We start from the raw sequence: 23268 nt of genomic DNA on the forward strand, positions 1-23268 counted from the left end.
GCTAATGGATGTGCAGTCCGCTAATGGGACCAGACCGGCACCAGCCCAAAGTAAAACCTCCCGCAATGTCTGTCACTCCTCTCTGATCTGCTCCCACTGCATCACACCAACAGCTCAAGAAGGCACAGCCAGAAACGCTCCATGCACTTGACTGAGCAAGGAGTCCTGGAGAGGAGAGCTGGAAATGCCTGGAGAAACTCCGGCAGCGTGGCGTATTATCTTTGTAAGCCATGTGTCATTCTTATCCACGTCAGCATCAGCATGAAGCCAGAGAGCAACTTTTAAAATAATTTGAAAATCATACTCAAGAGCTGTGCAAAAGAAGTGTGAGGCTTACATTAACCACTTGTTGTTATGAAACTTCCAATTAAGGCTGTCAAAAAAACCACCACCAAACCCTTAATTATTGTCTTAATATATAGTATGAGTTTTTAATTACATTTCCCATGCTCCTTTCCCAGGGATATCTGGCATAGGACCAACCACACTCTCCCTAAGGAGAGCATTTGGTTCCTTCACCGCTCCTGCACCAACCTGCCCCATTGCACTGCACCTCGCTCGGAACCTTTCTCTGAGGTAAAAGACAACAACCAAAAAAAAACCCCCAAAAAACCAAACCAAAACAAAAACCCCTCTGCATTTCCGCATTTTTCTTGCGGCGTTTATCCCCAACGCAGGCCCTCCCCAAGCACCGGGGTCTTTCCACAACCTCCCTCAGGAGTGTTTACCCGGGCACCGAGGGCGGGCGCTGCCCCTTTAACGACAGGCGTCAGTTTCTCAGAGGGGGCGTTTTGGTGCTCGGTAGGCACCGCTCCCTGCCGGAGCCTTCTGCGGGGCGTGTAACAGCTCTACACCCCACCTTGCCCGTGCGAAGGGGCGAGAACCCGACCGGGGCTCCCTGCTCGGCGGCTGCAACGGCCGTTATCATAGAATCACAGAATGGTTTGGGTTGGAAGGGACGTTTAAAGATCATCTAGTCCAACCCCCCTGCAGTAAGCAGGGACACCTTTAACCAGATCAGGTTGCTCAGAGCCTCATCGAGCCTGGCCTTGAATGCCTCCAGGGATGGGGCCTCCACCACCTCTCTGGGCAACCCGTTCCAGTGTCTCATCACCCTCATTGTAAAGAAGTTCTTCCTAATGTCTAATCTAACCCTAATCTGCTCTGGTTTAAAGCCATTGCCCCTCGTCCTATCGCTACATGCCCTTGCAAACAGCCCCTCCCCATCTTTCCTGTAGGCCCCCTTCAGGTACTGGAAGGCCTTCTCTTCTCCAGGCTGAACAACCCCAGCTCTCTCAGCCTGTCCTCACAGGAGAGGTGCTCCAGCCCTTTGATCATCCTTGTGGCCCTCCTCTAGACCCGCTCCAACAGGTCCACGTCCTTCCTGTGAGGGTTCCAGGCGACCGCAACGGCCGTTAGACCGACCGCGGCCACTTTCCCGCCTCCAGGCGCGTGCGCGGGGGCGAGCAGTGCGCAGGCGCAGAGCCCGCCCCGCCCACCGCCGGGCGTCACGCGCGGCCGTTGCCAATGGCGGCGGCGGCAGCGGCGCGCGGACGCCGGAAGCGGAAGAGCAGTGGTGTGCGGCGGTGGGAAGTATGGCGTCCGTGGTGCTGAGCGAGGCGGAGAAGTTCTACATCGTCCATGGTGTCCAGGTAGCGGCGGTGTCGGCTGCCTTGCAGGAGGCTCCGCTAGGCCGGGGCGGCGTGGGGGCGGCAGTCTCCGCCCTGGGGAGCGGGAAGTCGTCGGGGCTTGCTCGGCGTGGCCTGGCCCTGCCTATAGCGGCGTTGCCCTGTGAGGCGTAAGGCAGGGCCTTTTCCCGTCTCTGCGGGCTTTTTCCCTGTGGGCAGGTGCGGGGCGGTAATGAGTTACGCTGTAGGGCGGGGAAGAGGGAGCTTTCCGTGGCCTGGTGTCTCTGCGGTGGTAATCATACAATCACAGAATGGTTGGGGTTGGAAGGGACCTTAAAGATCATCTAGTTCCAACCCCTCTGCCATGGGCAGGGACACCTCCCACTAGACCAGGCTGCTCAAAGCCCCATCCCGCCTGGCCTTGAACACTTCCAGGGATTGGGGCATCCACAGCTTCTCTGGGCAGCCTGTTCCAGTGTCTCACTGCCCTCATTGTGAAAAATTTCGTCCTAGTATCTAATCTAAATATGCCCTCTAAATCATCCAAGCACACTGAGAATGGAGCATCAGAACAGAAAGCAGACTGAGAACAGGACGTGGATTTGTTTTTTTTTTTTCATTTCTTGTCCTTCTCTTTCCCCCTCTTCCCTCGCTCTTTCTCAGGTTTTTGCTGTTCCATAGTTTTGGCTTGTCACTAAGCTGAGGAACAGTGAGTGGACCAAGGAGGAAGAGTGAAGGATGTGTGGGGAGAAATGCCAAAGATAAAAGGACTGTTTTCTGCAAAGTATGGAAACTGTATTTCACTGCAAAGAAAACTACTTTTATGGGGATGACCTGTATAGTATCTGGCGATGCATAACATCTGTTTTTGAAATACAAACATTTGGAAGGCTGGTGGGTTATTTTTGTCTGCCGGATCCTAATTACATATATAAAAGTACAGAACTTGAGTATCGCAAGAAAGACCCATGTTGTGTTAGTTAAAGTACCTTTTAAAGCCAAGATCTTTACACTTTTGTAGTCTGAAGCTTTCTATTGAAACAGGATGGAAGTAGTGCAGGGGTTCGGGTCCGTCTGCAGAGAGCTTGTTGCAAGCTCTAGATAAAGGAGAGGTGAATGGAGAAGTACAGTTGGTTGTGTTGTACTCTGAAGTGAAAGTTAGTGATGAAACTGGGAGCTGGTCCTTTTATATTACTTCTACTTGCGTTTGGCATAGGAAAAGGAAACTTTAAAATCACAGATTCTTTTTCTAGTTTTCATTACTGATTCCCTTAAGCACAATATATTGATTGTTGTTCTTAGGAGGACCTTCGTGTGGATGGTCGTGGCTGTGAAGACTACAGATGTGCAGAAGTAGAAACAGATGTTGTATCAAACACAAGTGGATCTGCAAGAGTTAAGCTGGTAGGTAAATTTCTTAGGGGTCGTGTACCTTGCTGATGAAACTTCTGCATCATGTGACTAGTTTTAAGATAAGCTGAGGCTCTGTGTAGATGGGTGTGATAAAATGTGTGTATATATAGCACTAATTGAAAGTATGGGTTAAGGAAATGATGACAGGATATATAATTCATTCAGGCTGGCCTAAGCTACTTGAGCTAGATTTACTGTGAAGTACCTGAAAAGCCTTCAATCTGAATCCTGAAAAAAAATGAAATTGCTGCTGTGCCTAATCACTGGAAAAAATAGTTCTGTTCCTTTAGAGTGAAGCAGAACTATTTCTGGCATGTATTGAGTGTGAAAAAGATAAATATACTGTACAATATTATAAAGGTTCTGCAGATACAGCTGTTTCCAAACCAAAATCCTAGAAAAAGTCGTCGATATGAAGAGTGTCTTTTTAACCTAGAGAAAGCTAATATGTATGGCAATTATTTGAAGAAACTTCTAGGTTTAACAAAGGAAAGGCTTCTAAAGCCTCTTCTTTTTTTAAAAAAAAAAACAAAACAAAACGAATGTGATTTTAAGTTCACTATGATAGAGTTATGGGTGCAGATAACTGAAAGGCAGAAATGTCAGTTTACCATAGACATTTAAATTAAATGAGTAGTTTTGTGAATATAATTCCAGTTGTACGATGTGTTTTTGTTTTAACAGGGACACACGGATATCTTGGTAGGTGTAAAAGCTGAAATGGGGACACCGAAGTTGGAGAAACCAGACGAAGGTTACCTGGAATTCTTTGTTGACTGGTTAGTATGCTAGAAGAGAAGGAAATAGATCTAATACGTGGAATAAATGACTAATCAGATCTTACCCTTCTTCTGAAGTTTATACCTTCATTCCACTAACCTCCCATAAGGGTCTGGGTGATAGAAACAAGTTATTCTACTGTTTCAGTAGCGTTGAATGTTCAGAAACTTTCTGCTGGTTCTGCAGAGCCAAAATAAGCAAAACAATAGGAATTAAAGAATGAAGTTGGGTTTGAAAACAAAAATGCCAAATTGCATAGCATCACTGCAGCTGGAAAAGAGTAATGGTTCAGTTGCACGTGTGTTTAACATGACTTTGTGACTACAATGTCAGTTGTCTTTTTGACAGTGATAGAACAGAAAAAAATCTCTTTCAAAAACGTAGTATCCAGAAGAAAAGAATTGACTGATACAGATTGTACTTTAACTGTACCTAAAGGGTTTTGCTTACTTTGCCTTTGAAAGCAGTGGAAAAAGTTTGAAGTGTGTTTTGTACAAAAACGTTTGTTTAAAAAAACCATAAATCCTCACTGTAAAGTTTAGATGTATAAGTTAATTAGAAAATTTTGTCATGTTTATTGGTGAATAAGTATATAATTAACTAAAATGGTATTTGGTTTTATTCCTGGCTTTGTGCTACAAATGGACTATTGTTTATCCTTACAGTCTTCATAGTGCTTGAATTATCAAGGAATCTAGAAGAAAACTGAGAGCTTTTGTTTTCAGGTTGCTCTGAGGTAGCATAGTGGCATCTCAATGTTATTCCAGACCCTCTGCTGTCTGAAACTACCATACCCATATCTTGTAGACTTCCTAAAACTGTTCTTTATGAAATAACGTGCTTTGGGAGCGTCTCCTAAAAGCCTTGGCACTGTCAAGTTAGCTGTTTTGCCTGTGACCTTTTTTTAATTTTTATTAGAAAACAAAAAATGTGGCTACTCTGACATTAAACCAATATACTGTTAGTAAAGCTAAGGTATGAGAGCTACTAAGTGTATATCCGGTAATCTTTCTGACCTAACTGGCTGCATCTGCCTTAATGTTTGTATCTCTCTCACATTATGCAGCCTTTTCTAAAACTGCCTCTCTGCATCATGAAGTACTAGTTAACTGTGGAAACTTACGGTTTGTAGAGGGAAGGACTCACCGATGAATTAATGATCATTAATTTGAATACTTTTAAAGCATTTGATACTGTTCAAAAATACGAGGCAGGAAGATGATCTTCTCCAATGTGGTCCTGCTATTAGAGGGTATCTGAGCTTGACTACTTTATAAAACTTGCGTATGAAATATCCTAAGTAGTACCCACTTTGTTCTGGTGGCTTCTATTTGAAGAAAGCCCAATGACAGCAGGGACATCTCCTTATTAAAACAAGTGGTCTGTGGGAATGTTGCAATACTGTGACACTTCTTTCATAGGCAAATAAAAGTTAGAAAAACTTTAACTGATGAGATTAATGTTAGCTTGTGTTTTCTAACCGTTAATCTCTGCTTCATAAGAAGACGGGAGGGAGATGTGCAGCAATATTGCGCAAGATGGATTGTGTCAGTTCTAGAAATAGGTAATCCTTACTTTGTGTGACAAGACAGACCAAAAGACTAAATTTTAGAGAAGGGTAGTCACTTCTTGCATGCCTGTGCCACCAGGGAAAGGTGACCTCTAGCTTCCAGAAAGATCCAAAAGAGAAAATGTGAAGTGGGAGCAGCTTGTTCTCTGTAAAGGGAAATGAGATGCTGTCAGTACTCTGACATTTTTCCAGGCTGCCACTGGGTGGTAGTAACGGAGCATAGTTTGATACACTGCATCTCATGGTGAAGTTCGTGTGTGTTCTACCTGGCTTTTATATTGTTGAAGCTAATAATAAATACTCAGACTGTAGTGTTTTCTATCTTAAAATGCTTGTATCCTGAAACTTGCATGATTTCTTGTATTGCTGGAAACAATCAGTTGCTGGATCATGTATATAATTCTCTGCCCCCAAATTCCGTTTCTCTTCATTCTGCTGAGTCCTTATCCTGGAGTCTGAGAAGCACGTTTAGTCTCATTTTGAGACAGACTTTAATGCTAAAACAGACTCTAATGCTGGAAGAGATGATTTTTGGGGTATTGATTTGTGATAGTAGAAATCAATTATCATATAACAAGTCAGTATCCTATGTGCTGTCCTTACTGCCCATCAGCACTGGAGAAGGCACTCGTCCTGGTCGTTGATGTTGAAAGACTGCCATATGTCTGCTTTTGTCGTGTTTTGGGCTTGTTCTAATACTAACTTGTTAGTGGGGTTTTTTTTGGTTTGGGTGTTTGTTTTTTGACTGAAGCAGAGATTTATAATTTCCAAAGTGGAAGAAATAAAAAAATAAAAAAGCAGACAAATCTAAATTCCTTGAATGCATTAGACTGTGTTTGTGGAATTAGGGAAGCAATGAATATATTTGTCCAAGTCTTGCCATCTGTTCCTCCACTTTGAAGTCCAGACATGTTTTTGTTCCAGCTGGAAGAGAGGGCCTGTTTCACTGGTGCCTGTATGGAACACTGGATCAGATACGATCTTAACTATTACAGATGGAAAGCGGTTCTCCAAATCGTAAGAGATGACAGTATTGCAGAACAGCCACATCAGCGTGCTCTTAGGTGATCCTCAGATACTGTTCTGTTGGGTTTTCTGGGGAAAATGTTAATTTAAATCAAATTTCAGTGTGATCACTAAAGATATTGCTTGAATGGTGGCCGCAGAAAAGGAGCCTCTTCTCCTATCCTCCCTACTACCATAAACTCATTATCATGGCAACTGTTCTTTGCAGAGGCAAGAGGCAAACTAATGAGTTGCAAAAGAGTGAAATGTCTTTACAATTTTTTATGGTACTTCCTCCATTAAAGATGGTCTGTAGTGGGTTTAGCTTGCTTTTCAGAGAGAAGCACCATCTGATGGTTGAGTAAAAACTGTTTCAAACTGTATAAGCAGATCTGAATCAGTAAATCAATATTGGTAGAGTTACCAGTTTGACTAGACTAAATCCAAACCCTTGTTAGCCCAATTCTCTGTAGGATCATGAGCTTGAATATCATCATAATCACATTGACACAGTTAGACAGCATCTGGAACTGAATTCATGTCTATCTGTTTCTTGGCCTGCGTTGGCAGTCCAGTTGTGTCATAAACGTGGCATCTTTTGGCTGCTTTCTGGAAGAGCGGAATATTAGTGAGGTGGTTAACTTACTGCTGATTCTAAAACAGTGAATCTTCCCTCTTGTTTTAAATGACTGTATGTTTCTTTTGATGCAAGAACAGAAATCTGGTATTGGTTCCTTGAAGTCAATACAGCTTCAAGTGAAGAATATCCTCTGTGTAATGAAGTCTTTGTATACCAGGAAAATAGCTGTAAACTTTAATTAGCTGTTTTATCTCCTGTTGTAATTACTTACATTGTAGACTGTAGTATATTAACGACCTGAGCAACGGATGGGAAGTACTTAGCTACTGTGAAAGAAAGGTTTTGACTGGTAACAGCAAGGGTTTTGAAAGTAGAGATCTGTGGTAGAAGCCTCATTATGCTTTAGGAGTCTTGATTGTTATGCAATGTGACACTGAAGTGGTTTTGAAAGTCTTTAACATTACATTCTCTTCAGGAGTAGAAATTCTGTGCTCCGCTTGGCCACTGCTAAGTTCTTTCTGCGCTACATAAATCAAGTTTTTTGGCATTTTCTTTTATTAGTGTGCTAGACAACCCTTTTTCGATTTTACACTGTGTAAATTACTGCAATAGTGTGGGCACTGGGTGGCAGTATTTACCATAGAGTTACAATAGTACCCTGCTAACCGTTTTATTTCACTTTGATTGCAAGCAATTGAAGTGTTAAAACAATAATGGAATTAACATGCAGTGAAACTTGTGATGATGTTCCAGTTGAGTCTTACATTCTTCTTACTCTGTTAAAGAAAGTGGCCATTTATAATTAAAAACTACAACATTTGATGAACCTTCATGTTTAGAAATAATAATGAGGTATAGACTGAGGTTTGTATACTTCTTTTCAATTTATCATAGGAATCATAGTACTTGTATAACCATACTTTAAACAGAATGGTTTAAACAGAAGGATCTAGTTAACTTGTGCAAAAGCTGCATCCAGGGGCAAGTGCTTGTTTAATACAACCTACAGGCCTGACCCAGCATATTTCCAGAATTAAGTTATACTTAGGTATGGTCCTATCTTATAAAATTGGTGTCTAATATTAACACAACTGTGAATAATATGTCACACTTGAAGCGCTTATTCATGTGGCAAATGTAGTTTGGAAGCATCGGTCAGTGCTTGATTGGCAGTAATTTATTTTTTTTAAGCATGTATAGTGCTGTCTGGTTATAGAAGCAGCAAATAACTTCTACAAAATTCAGTAGCTCTTCCCGATATTCAGAGTTGTCATCAGTTCTGCAGAAGAACAAGTAGGGAGAATTACTGTGAGGTAAGAATTTCCCTTACAGGTGCTGCAGTTTTGTTGATACAACTCACTTGATGGTTTAAGTCATGCCTAGATAATGTGGATCTTTAGTCGTTGGGTTTTTTTTAAAGGAGAAGGGATTATATTCCAAGACTTTGTTTTGTGCTGTATGTTTGCGTTCCTGTGGTAGTCCTGCTGGAAGAGCTAAGGGTTTGTATCGTCATATAAACACAAAACATACATGAGAAATTGGCACTGTGAGGTGCCCAGGCAGGAGAATACAAGGCTTTGCTTTTGTAGATTTTGAACGTATCAGACTAATTCTGTGGAACCACCTCCTTTCCTATGTTCTGTAATGAGAAATTAAATTGGGGGAAGTCTGACTAGTTTATTTAAAAACAAGACCTGCAATGTGTGGTGTGGGTCCACTACTTAAGAATGCTCTTGCCCTCTCTATAAACCAGAGGTTGGGTTCAGAATATTTGTTGTTTTGCTGTGTATGCATCTCTGGACACTTCTGCTCTGTTTCCTTGTGACTTGGAGGTGAGGGGTTTTTTGTTTGTTTGCTTGTGTTTGGTTTTTTTGGTAGGCCTGTTTTCTTGTATTGTTAGAATTTTGTTCTTAGCTGTGTACAAGGTCTTGGCACCCAAGGACTTTCTTGCATGACTGCTCATAAACGAAGTTTGTTATATTAGAATCGGGGAAGTGAAGGCCACGCACTTTTGTCAGATCCCTTTTGGAAAAAATGTTCTTTAGTTGCTGCTCTCCATAAGCTGCAGTTGCTGAAAATAATGAGCTGCTGTCTGTAAGTGGCTTGATAGCAGAGAGCACACTCAGTGAAGAAATTACCAATTAAGGTCGGGCAGTCATGTCACTTTAAAGAAAGTGCGTCATATCGCCACATCTTTCTCTTAGCCACTCTCTTATCTTATTAATTTAACATTCAGCTCTAACAGGCTGTCTTCTTAGCAGTTCTGAACTTAGTACAGATTTCTCTCACTTTTTTATTTTTGAAAGGTTTGAGATGACAGAAGATGAGAGTGCTTAAGAAATAATCCCTGAGAGAATTCATCAACTTTAATATTGTAACTTGGGAATTGAAGATAGTAGTGGAATTTAATTAGTATCAGTTTGTAGCAAAATGTAGGTATATTATCTGCATCAAGGCATTTTCTTATGCAAAATGGAAATAATTTCTTTGCAGATAGGATGCTTATTCTTGTACAAATAAATCCTTAGATATTTCTAATGCTTTATATTTAAGAAATGTTCTTTGGGTATTGGCTGCTTCAGAAGTGAAAGTATTTTTTCTTTCTTTATCTAGTTCTGCAAATGCTACTCCTGAATTTGAAGGCCGGGGAGGAGAAGAACTTGGCACAGAGATAGCAAATACACTCTACAGAGTATTTAGCAGTGAGAGCAGTGTAGACTTGAAATCACTTTGTATTAATCCCAGAGAGCACTGCTGGGTTCTCTATGTTGACGTATTGGTAAGTAAGGAAATGAAAACCAAGACTGAAGGAGGTTTTTCAAGGTGCTGACTGACTTAGCATAACCATGTTCTATTTTCATATTAAAAAAGCTTCTCATAATGTGATATAAGGCTTCCCAGCATGGATGGCCATTTTCTTGTGAATCTGCCTATAATAGTTAATCACTACTTCCAGCTTGCTCTTTTTCTACTCTTCTTGATGCCACTGCTCCACTGCAGAGCTAATAAAACACTGAGTGCTCTGAATCTGTCTCAGATAAAAATCAATGACCTTAATACTGACAAGGAAATTGCCACTAAAGAAGGCTAAACTTTTTTCCTTGCTAGATATAACACCAAATTTATCATTCTAATGAATGTATGTTAGCATGGGTGTACGTTAGCCCTGACATAACTGTCCATCCTGTCTACCTCTCTGCACTATTATCAGTACTAGTTCAGTAAAGTAAAATAGAAGCTTTTCTGGCAAAAGTTAAATTTTGCATAGGCACTTTTTGATTAAAATTGTATACATGTATTGAATGTAGAAGACAAACTGAATATTTGTTCCCATTAAAAAATGGAAACTGAATTTTATGCGTATAAATCTTGTGCTTGCAACAGCTCAATTTCCAAACTACGCTGTATTTAGAGCACTCTGTCATGGGAATTTAATAGAAGTCTGCAAGTCAGACTCTCTTGAGCATTATTTCCAATTCTTATTGGCCCAAAGTTGAGTTTCTATTTGTCAGATTTGTAACTGAAAATATGTTGAGGGATCTTACTCACAGGAATCCATTAATGTCTATGAAGTGATTTGCAAAATGTTAAGCTGTCTCGCAAAAAAAAAAAGTACAGGGTTTTGTTAAACAAAACAGGAACCTTCAGACTAAGACCTAAATAAATGTGAAAATTAGTCCATTAGGTTTTTAAAAAGCAGTAGCATTAGCCTAATTATAATAGATATGGTACATGCCGTGACTTAGTCCACATACAGAATGATCAAATATGTACCACTGCTGAGTGCTTTAACAGTCCTAGTCACCAGCTTATTGGAACTTGGCATAGTTTAATAAAGAATGAAGTGTTAGTTCTGAGAAATCACACTGGGGCCTTTAGTTACTAGGTAATTACAAGCAGAGGTACAGAATATTAAATGTTGTGCGTATTTAAGCAATGTACTGCTTAGCATTACATAAACACTGCATAAACAAAGGCTTTCATAAAGCTAACTGCTGCAGAAGTAGTTCTGAATAGCTTTTATATGAGGTGTAACTGGTCATTATTTGATGCTTCCTGGACAAATTTGTTGATTGTCCACAGCTACAGAGAAAAACAGTCTCGGGTTTTTTATGCTACGAGGTTGTATCAGAATTATCAATGTCAAGACCTATGTTTTGTGATGAATTTTACATTTAGGTTTGTTTACAGTGCCAAGAAAGAATCTGTTGTAGGTTCATAATTAGGATTCTAATCTTGATGAGTGTTTTTAATGTCATATTCTGCAGGAATTTTGTGTGTGAGCCATTGAAGAGCTGCTGGTATAGTTAGAACAACGTACTTTTGTCTCTTATTCTGTTACTTGCGCTTCTTTTTTTCCTACCCCAGGCCTCTGTATTTTCACATTTTTGAGGTATCTGTACTATTTCCTCTTCTAAATAGAAGACCTGCGTATCACATGTGAGAGTTTATACTTGATACTTACAGGTTTTTCCTGAAGTTCTTCTTGATGAATCATTCCTATAAAGCTGTATTTTAATAGCACATGGTGAAAGTATGACACTTGTGCTAGTACAAGGCACTACGAGTCGTATTATTCATCACTTGAAGGAAGCAGATTCTAAATATAATTACAATGCTTATTGAGAGTCGTTTGTATGATGTTTTTCTTCAGAATTCCTGGAAATTGTTCACATTAGTGTTTGTGGTGGATGGAAAATAAGTCTTAAATCTGTCATGAGCCTGAAACTACTGGTACCTTGTGGTCAGGTGGGAAGGTACTTGTCTTCAAGTCTCTCATTCCAAAAGACAAAAACCCAGAAAGATTGTTATGAACCTGGAGATACTCCATTGCTATGTAATTTAGCCATGTGCACTTTGATTGAAGCATCTATATTCAGCTTCTGTGCGTAAACAAAATTTGAGACATGTAACCTCAAAAGAGAAAATAGTATATTTTGCATAGTCATGCAGCTTATCTCTTCAAAACACTTCTCAAACCTTCTTGTGGTCAGTGTACTTGGGAGGTGTTATAATTGTATGCAGTCAGACTAGAAAGAAAATAACTTCAGCGATACAGGCTACAAAGATGCAGACATGGACACGTACAGATATATGTTAAAGGCAAGAATATATAACTTGACCTTTCAAAATACATGCATTCTTTCTTAATAATAGAAGGCGTTCAGCTTCCAAAGAGTAGCTCATGAATGTGGAGATACACTGTACTGCAAAACTATAAGCCTGTTCTTACCCTCTCTATCTTTCCCTCAATTTCTTTCCCCTTCTAAGTTGTTGATGTCAGAAATAAGCTTTTAGGCATTTTTGAGGGTGTTTTTGATACATGCATAGCCTTCTCCCCATAATTTGCCCCAGCAGCCTGCAGTGCTGAGCAAGGAGAATTAAAGCATGCCATCTCTTTTCATTCCCTACCCATTCACGGTACATTGTGTGTTGGGGGGGTGCGTTAGTTTCTGTTGAAGTTTTAGCAATTCACTACTGAGCATTCCTGAGAGGATTTCCTCACCTTTTCTATTTCCCCCCAGTTTGGAAAAAAAAAAAAAAAACAAACTACCTTAGAAATCTGTCCTTTCGGAGAAAAAACTTCTTTGAATAAGGCAAGATCTACAATGTTTTCTCTTTTTTTCCACCCTCAGTAACTTTTTTATTTGTACATCAGTAAATTAAAAGCAGTCCTTTCTAAAGACTCCTTTGCTTCCCATGATGCACAGTTGTGCAGAGTTTTGAAGTCCTTAATAAATAAATAAACGGGGGGGATCTCAGTACAAGGGGCTTCAGCTGAGGAGAGCGTTCATTTCTTCTTGCAGGAACTGTTGTACCATGCTTGTTACAGGCTTTGTTCCTGTAGGTGCCACTGTAATACAGATAAGGCTCTAAAGCAGCAGCCTGAACATAAGCTTAGCAACAGTACAGGCACATCCCATTATTGTGTTTTAATAACAAAGATATTGTGGGGCTTATTGAGTTATCCAGTAAAATCCAATAACGACTGAATGTGGCAAGTTAACCTCTCTGTATCCAGCAGCTGTTTGCAAAGAAATAATTTGATCGCCTTTGTATTTAGCCTTCTACCCCAACTTTTTGTCATTCTTTTTACACAGTTAGGTCTGTCTTCATAAAAATAAACTGTCTTTCCAGAAGATCTGATTTATGATTTGCACCCAGTGCGGGAGTTTATCTCATTCGTAAATAGATTCTGAAGAACAATCAATGCAATCAGTGTTGCAAAACTTGTTTTTCTCTCATCATACAGCACAGATTGATGTAATGGAGAAGCATCCATATGTTCTTGCTGAAGTAGTTTCAGATGCTTGCTGGGGATGTGTGTGTTCATAGAATAGTACTGGCAGCTCGAGTGGAACTTCTCAAGAGCTAACGCAAGGCTATGACCAAATACGTCTTTGAGTTGTCCCTCAGGCTGTAGAAAGTATTAGTGGTTATGGGAGCCCTGCCTTTTTATATAGTATGCAGTGCTGTTCTCCTGATCTTCATGGGAAGAAACTAAGCTAGGCTCCCTCCACACATTTTAATTCAAATGACAGTGTTATCAACAAGTAGACTTTGACATCAGGATTTCCTTAGACAAACCCGCTGATGACTCCTTTTCCATAAAGAATAGAGAATAAGTCATGATATGCCTTTGTAACTATACCTTTTCATTCTGGGTGACAGTTTGCGTTGCTTCTTTGAAAACAATTCTACTACTTACATTTGTCCAGATGATATTTAAGAAAGACTTCTTTTTGAAATAAAGTATAGCAAATGGATTGGCTTGATTTAACATTAAAGAATTAATATGGTGAGTTTATAAAAAGAAGTCTGGTCATAGTCTAGTTCAGAGCATTAACAGGAGGAGAGTAAGAACAGCGGTGGTTTCATTTGAGCTGTTATTAAATTTTATCATTAATTTTAATATGAAGTGCATTAACTCTTCTGTTTTGCATGTATAATACAGTTAGCTGAAAACTTAATTTCCTATCTGTTTTTTATTTTCATAGATAGGCTTTAAAGACAACTTCGTTTTTTAAAAAGCCGTTCTGGTTCTTATTTTTCTGCTGTTTCAAGTAGGCTTAAGTAAAATAAAGACTTGGTTTAAAGTTACTAGCCTGATATTCTTTTAAAGAGATTCTTTTTATCCTCCCCAGTTACTGGAATGTGGTGGGAACCTCCTTGATGCAATCTCTATCGCAGTGAAGGCGGCTCTGTTTAACACAAGGTAAAGCACAGATCTCATTTCATGTGAGTGGAAGTGGCATGGGAAGTGAAAGAGAAGTACTCTCTGTGAACTAAGCATTTTTAATGCTTAATTATTTAAATAAGAAATATCCAAGGCAACTTGCACTGAGATACATTTGCATGCAAGTAACATGAACTAATGACTTCAGTTTCTAATAATCAAGTGTCATATTGTATTATATGCACAATCAGGCTTACAATATAACTTTTGTTCTGTAGCCAGATCCAGAAAAAATTGTCTTGACCGTATGGTTTTGTTGCAAGTACTTGGAGGCCTTTGTGTTGATGCCTTGTGCATTTAAAATAAGAAGTATTTACTGATATGTGATGCTCCTGAATAAGAAGCCCTCTGTCAGTGTGATCGCAGACTTGTAACTAGCCTTGTTTTCCCACTTCTGGTGTTCTTTCTCATTAACTATTAGTCTAGAGTTCTTTTTAAAACTAAGAGGAAAAACTGGTGGTGAGAGATTGTGGAGAGGGGGAGATAATGTGTCTTTAAAAGAACTTTGCCTCGTGCATTTTAATTCAAAGAATGGAAGAACAGAATCTAGTAGAATGAATGATGCAAGTGCTCTGTGTGTGTTTTAATGATAACATTCAATAATATTTTTTCCAATGTTTTTATCTTCTTTATCTACAGATGAAAGGGAATACAGAGTTTTGTAGCACCCTTGAGAAAGAAACTAGTGAATGGTTTGGCAAAAAAAATTATGTAGTAAAAGTAGCTGGAAGAGGTGCAAAAGTTAGACTCTTACAGGCATAAATGTTTTGAAAGTGGATTTCAAATTGTTTTTCAGCTGTAAATTAGAGATGCTAAAGTCAATGGCATAGTTCTGGCGTATTCATCAGGGAATCAGCACACAGTACTAGAGCTGGAAAAGTACTTGCAAGAGGAAGAGGAAAATAGACTTTTGAAGACAGGCAGTATATGAGGATATAAACACTTTAAAAGGGGGTAAGGGGAGAATCCATCTAAGACTACAACTTGTATATATTGCTTGTATATATTGCTGAGAAACTTCCCATGCTAATCAAGTTCTCAGCAGTCATTTTTAACAGTAGCTTGTTTTTGTAGCATTAAGAAATACTGTCACAAATGGAATGGCTCACAAAAGAGTTGACAGTACACTAAAGGGAAGAAATGCCTGTGTCTCTGTGTGTGAGATGCCAGGATACAAAAATCCTATAGTTAAAAAAGTTGCTCCCGTGTGTGTCGTTTTGCAGATCTAAGGCATGTACTTTATTTACAAGATAACTAGGCCTTTTTTCTTATTTCATCCAGAATCCTAGTTCTGAATAAAGAGAGAAGATCATATACAAATTGATTAAAATAAATAAATAAATAGAAGAAAATCTGTTGCTTTGGGAACGTGGGCAACATGGAGAGTATAATTGTTTTAATGATCATGCTTTATTTTTATTCTTCTGAAAAACTGTATCTTTTATATAATCTTTAATCTATGGGCAAGCAGCCACAGTCTTGTGGAAGTTGGATATCAAATCAAAATGCGGTCCAATGTGACATAATGCAGAGCCTGTTGATTTTTGACCTGTGAGAACCCCGTCTATTGATTTGAGCAGGGAATGCTAGTACCTCTAAGCTCGTATGAGCTCAGAAAGTCAGGAGGTGAAATTCAAAGTGAAAACCTATTGTCCTCATTCACTATTCCTCTCCCTTTCCTTTGGTACCTACTACGTTTTCTTTGGATTGACACGAGGTTGTTTAGAATAGCTACCTGCTCTTCATGAAATATTATTGTCCCAGCAAGACAAGATGTCAGTTTGAAGGTCATTTCAGATTAAGTGTTCTGAACTTTGCTTGACATGTGTGTCCCTCTTTGAGTCTTACTTTCCTTTCATAATCTGTTTACAACCAGGTTTTTGTTATAAGTCTTTTCAGATCTTCGTCAGGCTTGACTGCAGCCTTGGAACCAAGAACAGGGAGCTGCAGCTGCTGTTTTTCCTTTGAAGCTACAAATTTTCAGATGTTCAAATAGGCATTTGAGCTTCATCCTTAAAATCTTGCTGTAACCATTTTTGTAATAGCTATAGGCACGTTTTTCTTTAGGGCTAAGTAAATGCAAAACCGTAACTTAAGGAATTTTCACAAGAATTACGGGATTTAAATCCTTTGTGTGTTTGACCTGACTCATCGTGTCCCCTTCAGGCATGGAGCAATGACAATATAACTGTTTTAGGGGGAACATTTACTCCTTGGAGTTTTGTATGGTTCGTTATAGTCTAAAAACTACGTCAAGATCATGTGCAAAAGATTGCAGTTACCAAACTTTCTTCTTAACTGTGTTTCCAAGGTGCTTAAGGCTGGATCGCTCCACGATTGTAGTACATACGGCAAAATGTGCAAGTAGCTACTGTGTCAGGACTTAGCATTAAACTTGATCCTGTGGGATGGGCCTACTTGCAACCGAGACAACAGAAAATAGGCAAATTACAAAAGCTACGCAGTTTATAACACAATAGCTTTGCAGATGTCATGCTTTTTTGCTGGGCAGCATGGTAGAGACAGAACTGATGCCTGCTTGCAAGGGTAGAACTGGCTTTGCCATTGGGAAGTCTGGGTCGGCAGCATGCAGAAAAGAGCATTGTTCGTTATGTGACTAAGTCCTGCTGTACAGATTTCTGCCCTGATTAGTTGCAGGAATCAAAGCAGAAAAATAAAAGTTGCAAAGTAAACATGTACAGCTAGTTCTTAAGATAAATCTTCATAAGCTGGGAGAGGAAATCTCCAGTTTTCTGGAAATGCTTTTTGTGTAACGCTCTCTTTGCCTGGTTTTTCTGTGTATATACCCCCTTTTTATGCAACTATGATGCTTGTGGCTGATTAACTCTCTTTTTGCCTCTGCAGTAGTTCTAATATGTACCCCACTCATCTTTTCTTGGCCAAAACAGCTCTTTGCAGGGATTTTTCAGGTATTAATTCTGGCACCTTTTTCTTGCAGACTAAACATTGCACTGGTTTCATAGCTATTTTAGGATGGAGTTACAAATAGCTTAATCTCACGGATTTTCTTGAAACCTTCATTCTTTTTTACGCACTGCTCTGGCACATACACTTTTTGTTTAGGCTGTTGTCCAGTGTTCTCCATTGTCCCGTGTAGTAGAGGCTTAGTCACCTTGTGACTTTATTCCATCAATTTTTAATGGAATATTTTTAACTCGAAAACAGGCTTTGATGCATTTCCAATGATTTGTTGTGTAATACTGCAAAGCATTTTGAGTTTCATTTCAGGAAAAAGTACAGATCATAGTTGTTACTGAAAGTTCTAAGTTTTAGCTTGGCTCGGGCCAGTGTTGTTGTAGGGAATTTGTTCTCACTGAAGCAGAGTTAGCTGTTGTGAACTACTTGCCTCCAGGACTCTTAGCCACAAATAACTAAAATACTATTCCAGGGAACGATAAAAATCGCTTTGCGTTGGTGGGGGGAAAACTTCAATAAATCAGTCCCGATCTCCTCCTCTTTTAAAAGGAGATTTGGTACAGAACACATAAAAGAATGTAACCTCCAGAGGCTAGTTATAAAACACAACGCTACTGTAGAAGTACTAATATAAAAACAGATTGTGGTTACATTCCACATAGTTACTGAAGTTAGCTTTCTAGGGAGGTCTTGGAATATTATATGTTTTCAAGTGCAAATGTGTAGAAGTGAGAGCAGTATGGTTGCTCTGTGTGTGGGTTTTACTGGCTAGTAAAGCGAAGACACTCAGTGAGCACTCCATCCTACTGGGTACCTGGGTAAATGAGGGTATATAAGACACAGATTCTTGGCTTCTTGAGATACTATCTTCTAATAAATTGTTTTAAATTACTTTATTAATTGTACTAAGAAAGCTGCATTAAATTGTCCTGTAAAACTCCTATTAGGTGTCTATAACAAATACAATATATGTATCACTGATAAGGACCTTGTCTAGCTCATTTGTGAGAGCGCTTGTCACTCACAATTGAGAAGAAAGCATTTCTTGGGTTTCTGCTTGAGTTTTTCTCCCTTTTGGGTGTCTGTCGTTAGAACAGTAGAGTCTTCTGGCTTCCTAAAGGATGGGAATGTCTTCCCAATCTTCCCATTTCGCTAAAGAGAAAGGATTTTACTAATGTCATCATCTTCCTTTACCCCAAATCTCCTTAGTGTCACTCTTTCCCAAACAGCTTTACTACTTGTATTTGCTACTGATGTTACAGCTTTGCCAAGCAATGCAATTGCCATAATTCTGACAACTTCACTGTTGTCAGCAAGATTGGGAACCACAGTGCAAAAAGATTCAGTCTTGGTAATTCCTCTCCTGTACATCCAGACAGGTGTACAAAGAATTGTTCAGAATTGCATTGTGCAAGTTCCAAAAGATTCTCTCCCCGTATATTAGTGTAAAAACCAGTTCAGAATCTAACAGTTTGAATGATGTAAATATGATGGTCTTATCCTAAATATCTTCCCACTTACGATATTTTCTTCCTAGAATCAGTGAGCGAGTTGTTACTGTTTGATATCTTTCTGGATTTTTTCCTAAACATTTAGGCTCATTTAGAGGAATGGGCACTTCATGGAGCTGAGACTGTATGACACCTGTATTTTTAATCTGTTCTGGCAATGATTTTGCATACTTTGTTTCCACAGAATACCCAAAGTGCGTGTTCTGGAGGACGAAGAAGGCTCTAAAGAGATTGAGCTGTCTGATGACCCTTATGATTGTATTCGACTTAATGTGGATGATGTGCCCTGCATCGTCACACTAAGCAAAGTAAGCCTGACAAATTTCTGGCCTTCTACCTAGACACTTCAGTTTCTATTAACTTTACCTGCTGTTTATTTTTTCCCTAGAGATAAAACTTGTGTTACCGAAACGGTCAGAGTCCACTGTGTATATATTTGTTTATGCTTGGCCTCCTAATTAAGAAGAACATTTATCGAATAAGGGGTTTTTTCCGCCTCTGACTTGTGGATTTCCACTTGGTGCATTCTTAAAATGCATCTTCTTGCATACAGAAGAGGTGTTTGTTATTTTTTCATCTACTCCTCGCTCAACATCCAGAGCAGCAGATGCTTCACCATGTTAAAATAAATGGGTATTGTTGTGAGGCACAGAGGTCGTGTGGTCTGCATAGAGTTACACAATGGGTATTTGTTGCTGGGGACAGAAATCTGTTTTCCTGGCTGCAATACTGTCCTTTCCTTTCAAACAGGTTTTTGTTTTCCTTTTCCATATATAGCCCACAACTAGAGGAGCTGATTTGCTGGATGCTGCATTTTCCAATGCAAGAGTTAGCAATTTGCTGAGTTTCCTGGAATTTTGTCTGACATGTCTTTTAAGCAAGTTTCATAAATAGTAGAAACGTCACCACTGAAGTGGGGGCTCACCTGAGTGTTGGGATGTGCAATTTTCACCGAGTGGGGAAGACAGTCCATGCTTGGATTTGGAGGGAAAGGGGAATCTGGAGTTTCATGTAGTTAAAAGGATGGTCAGAGAGGAAAACAGTGTGAAATAGTGACATGCTTATCTCACCTGTTATGTATGTACACATAATTTAGGGTCAGAGGCTGTTTAAGTACTGTGCTCTCAAGTCAGTCACATGATATTAGGATGGGAGGCTGTAGATAGCCAACAGAACTACTACTCACAGTTTAACGTCTTAATAAAGAGCTGTAAACTAATATGTCGTTTTGTCACTAACCTACAGATTGGATATAGGCATGTGGTGGATGCTACCCTTCAGGAAGAAGCCTGTTCTTTGGCCAGTCTGCTTATTTCTGTGACCAGTAAAGGTGCCCTCACTTCTATGAAGAAAGTGGGGAAAGGTAGCCTTGATCCTGAGAGTATTTTTGAAATGATGGAGGTAAGGACTTTGAAGCAGTTACTGATGATACCGAATGATACTGGATGAACTGGAACTTGAGTATATGAAAAGCTGCAGTAAGAACTTTAAGAGCAGAGATCCTGATGCTTTTATTAGGTGCACAAGGGATTTGCTGAAGGTCACAGACAGTTCCTTTGGAACAGAATCTTAATATGAATGGAAGTTACCTAAAACTTTAAGATGCCTGAAATGTATGCTACTCAGAGTCATTTCAGTCAAGTGCCTCACAGATGTAAGACTGTAAAGCTTAAGTTGATAAACTTTGAGAACTATGTTCCCTCTCTCGTTGTTTCTCTTGAAGACTGAAAGAACAAATCTTCTAACATGGTAAAGTCCCTATAGTGGTGGTACTTTGAATTGCTAGTGCATAGTGTTCTAGCACAACTCATTTGTTTTGTGATAAGCTTACTCTTCTCATTCTACTGTTGTTTTTCTTTGCTCCTTTACTGGATTTCTGATCTGGCCCTACTCCTTGAAAACAGTAGTGTCTGGATGTTGTTCACGTCCACGTAAGAATTCCATTTTAAACCTTTCTTCAGTCTCTTCTTAAAAAACTGCCTTCTAGTATAAATTCTCATGCCTGGGTTTGGCGTTGAGCATGAGACAGAACTGGGTTTTGAACTCGGAGTCAGAATGAAAAATACTTCAAACTGGCTCTGTTTCCTAGAGATCCAGAACTAATTTCAGCTTGGCTGTAGTGAGGAATGCAGAACTTGGAGCCAAGTTTGAAAATGCGTGGTCTCAAGTGGCAATGACATGCTGAGTATATGTGGCACTTCCCTGGTTCATGATGTCGCTCCAGAGTGCTAATCTTGGTGGTACCTGTGGGCTTTTTATTTGCATGCACAGAGGTCACCTATCCCCCTTATCATCCACGTAGATTTGCAGAGGGGCATTATCTCTAACTTGGCATGCTAAAGAAACAACTTCCTATGGACATCTGATGTGTCTTCCTTGATGGATTTTGAGTCCAATTCTAACTGTTATGGAAGGCTTGAGGTTTTGGGTCTAGGTCTGCTACAAAGAGATAGATGCTTAAGTTAGATACAGGTTCATGGTAGAAGCTGGCCCACGTGCAAATTATTTGCAGAAAGCTTTGATCAGAGTCTCTATTTTATTGACAGATTTTGCTCTACATTGAGTCCTAAGTAGGAAATGAACTTCTGTAGTTCCATTTTATAGCCTGCCCCAAAAGGCTGTGCTTGGGATTATGTCATGCTCATCTTAACACTAATCAGAGATGCATATGGAACGTTACCATGGAAAATCTTCAAACTGTCCTACTCTGCTTAAGAGCTTTAGTGAACTTGTCCCTACTTGTTCGTGCAAGGAGTTAAGAGCTTAAGCTGATCACCCAGTGAGTTGTACCATCTTTCACTTGCTTTGGAAGAAGTCTTCCCTCCTGGGTGGTGAGCAGTTTGAAGGAGTGAGGGATAAAGCTGATGAGAAGAAACCATGATGTTTTCTGGGAGGTCAGAGATTATCTGTTTGGACCTGCCTCAAACTCAGCAGCCTGATGAGGATACCAAGAAAAACAAAAAGGCCTGGGAATGTCCAGTGGAGGAGCTGCATAACCCTTGATTGACACCTCCGTACCCTTATGATTTGGCTGCAGATCAGAGAGTGTTCAGCTTTCCCTGCCTAGTAGAGAACAGATGTTCGTAGGACATATCTCTTAGGAAGGCAGCTTCATGGGAAAGTTTTGGGAAGCTTCCAACATTAGGCTTTTTTTTACTGAGTTTATGATATGATCCATAAGAGAGGCAGGCAGGAATAAGATGGCAGCAGTGTTGTGTGTTGTGTCACTACCAAAGCTCTGCACAGTTCCCATTCACTTTGACCTGGTGTGAGTGATGTTGTCCTATGTTTGAGGAGAAGAATGCGCAAAGTATATCACTCCTCAGGACTCCGGACTGCTGCTGTCATCTTTGTCCCAGTGCAGAGCTGTAACAATTTTTGTGTGTGCCCCCCTTTATTTAGCATTTAGCTCCGACTGTCTAGGATTGCCAACTACGCTGCTGCATCAAAGCTCTTCTGTCTGGCCACATTCTGTCACCTGGTTCTTCAGTTAGAAGTGTACCTTATTTTAAGGTTTGTGCGCCCACGGTGTTGGCAATTGAGAGCTTTGTGGTCAGGTCTGTGGCAGGCGTAGTCTTCGTTGCATAGATCGGGAGCTAATAAAGTGAGTTTAATATAATCTGTCTTTGGCTCTTTAGGGGCAGGTGGGCTCTCTTCATCACTGTGTGGAGTCAGTATTTTAGGTCATTTAGAGAAACCCTTGGAAAGCTCTAATAGTCACCACTGCCTAAAGATCTTTATTTCAGCATTGCCCAATGTTTCCCTGTCCTGCAGCTTCCACAGTACAATTGTGCATTCGGGAGGGGCAGAAGCTGGTATTGGAGCTAATCTTGGTGGTTTTCCACTTCTGGAGTTTATTTCTGTAAAGAAAACCTTCTTTTAACTCCTTTAAGGTCCTTGGATAGTCCCTTCAGATAGGAACTGAACATCATAATGAAGAATCTGCCCCCAAACTGATTTGGTTATGCAGCCAGTGCGCATTTTGGGCTTCTCTGGCTACATGACAGGGTCTAAATTCAGGCTGCTGATTCTGAGCACGTTCAGAAGAGTTTACTGAACTTTGTATTAGTAGGCTGCTTTGCTGGTCAGATACCTGTTTTCCTCTGGCAGCTAGCAGATTGCTTCGTGTTGTGTGTGCTGGCTAATTTGAATGTGTGATTGTACCTGATGTGAATTTAATTTGTATTACTGGGTGATCCAGTGGTGCGCAGATCTGGTGTTAACGGTCATGGAATGCTTCTCTGATGAACGGGAGCACTGCCTTTACGTGTACGTTTTTCCAAAACTTAATCAAATTAAAATGAAACTTACACCACCGTTTTTCTTAATTTAAAGCATGTTTTTATTGTACCAGATGGTATATGTTAATCATTAAAGGGAAAACATTTGTCAAAAGGAAGTGTCTCATGAGAGTTGTCTTTCTGGTAATAAGCATATGTCTCAGGTTTGTTTTGCTTTCTTTGCATTGCAGACGGGAAAAAGAGTGGGCAAGTCATTGCATATAGCCCTTCAGAAGATTTTGGATGAAGAAGAGAGTTTGGGGACCTCACGGCAGAAAGTTGGATTTTTAGGATGAGTTTATATTAAATGTTCAAAACTGTTTTTAA

General features: G+C 39.9%; 1 protein-coding gene across 1 annotated transcript; it reads left to right on the top strand.

Annotated features, from left to right (window-relative positions):
* Nucleotides 1-1497: 1497 nt before the first annotated feature.
* On the top strand, nucleotides 1498-23268 carry EXOSC7 (exosome component 7). The gene is made up of 8 exons (XM_054190888.1): nucleotides 1498-1652; nucleotides 2931-3032; nucleotides 3726-3820; nucleotides 9590-9755; nucleotides 14122-14192; nucleotides 18846-18969; nucleotides 19907-20062; nucleotides 23133-23268. The coding sequence occupies exons 1-8, from the start codon at nucleotides 1596-1598 to the stop codon at nucleotides 23235-23237; spliced, it is 876 nt and encodes a 291-aa protein (XP_054046863.1). The 5' UTR covers nucleotides 1498-1595; the 3' UTR covers nucleotides 23238-23268.

The sequence above is a fragment of the Rissa tridactyla genome, chromosome 2 (genome assembly GCF_028500815.1).
Source record: "Rissa tridactyla isolate bRisTri1 chromosome 2, bRisTri1.patW.cur.20221130, whole genome shotgun sequence".
In the NCBI taxonomy this organism is placed as follows: Eukaryota; Metazoa; Chordata; class Aves; order Charadriiformes; family Laridae; genus Rissa; species Rissa tridactyla.

Excerpts from the sequence above, each read along its gene's own strand:
- EXOSC7 (XM_054190888.1), top strand. The coding sequence starts at position 1,596 with ATGGCGTCCGTGGTGCTGAGCGAGGCGGAGAAGTTCTACATCGTCCAT. Across the intron at positions 1,653-2,930 it reads ACATCGTCCATGGTGTCCAG|GAGGACCTTCGTGTGGATGG; the intron begins GTAGCGGCGGTG and ends TGTTGTTCTTAG. Across the intron at positions 3,821-9,589 it reads CTGGAATTCTTTGTTGACTG|TTCTGCAAATGCTACTCCTG; the intron begins GTTAGTATGCTA and ends TTCTTTATCTAG.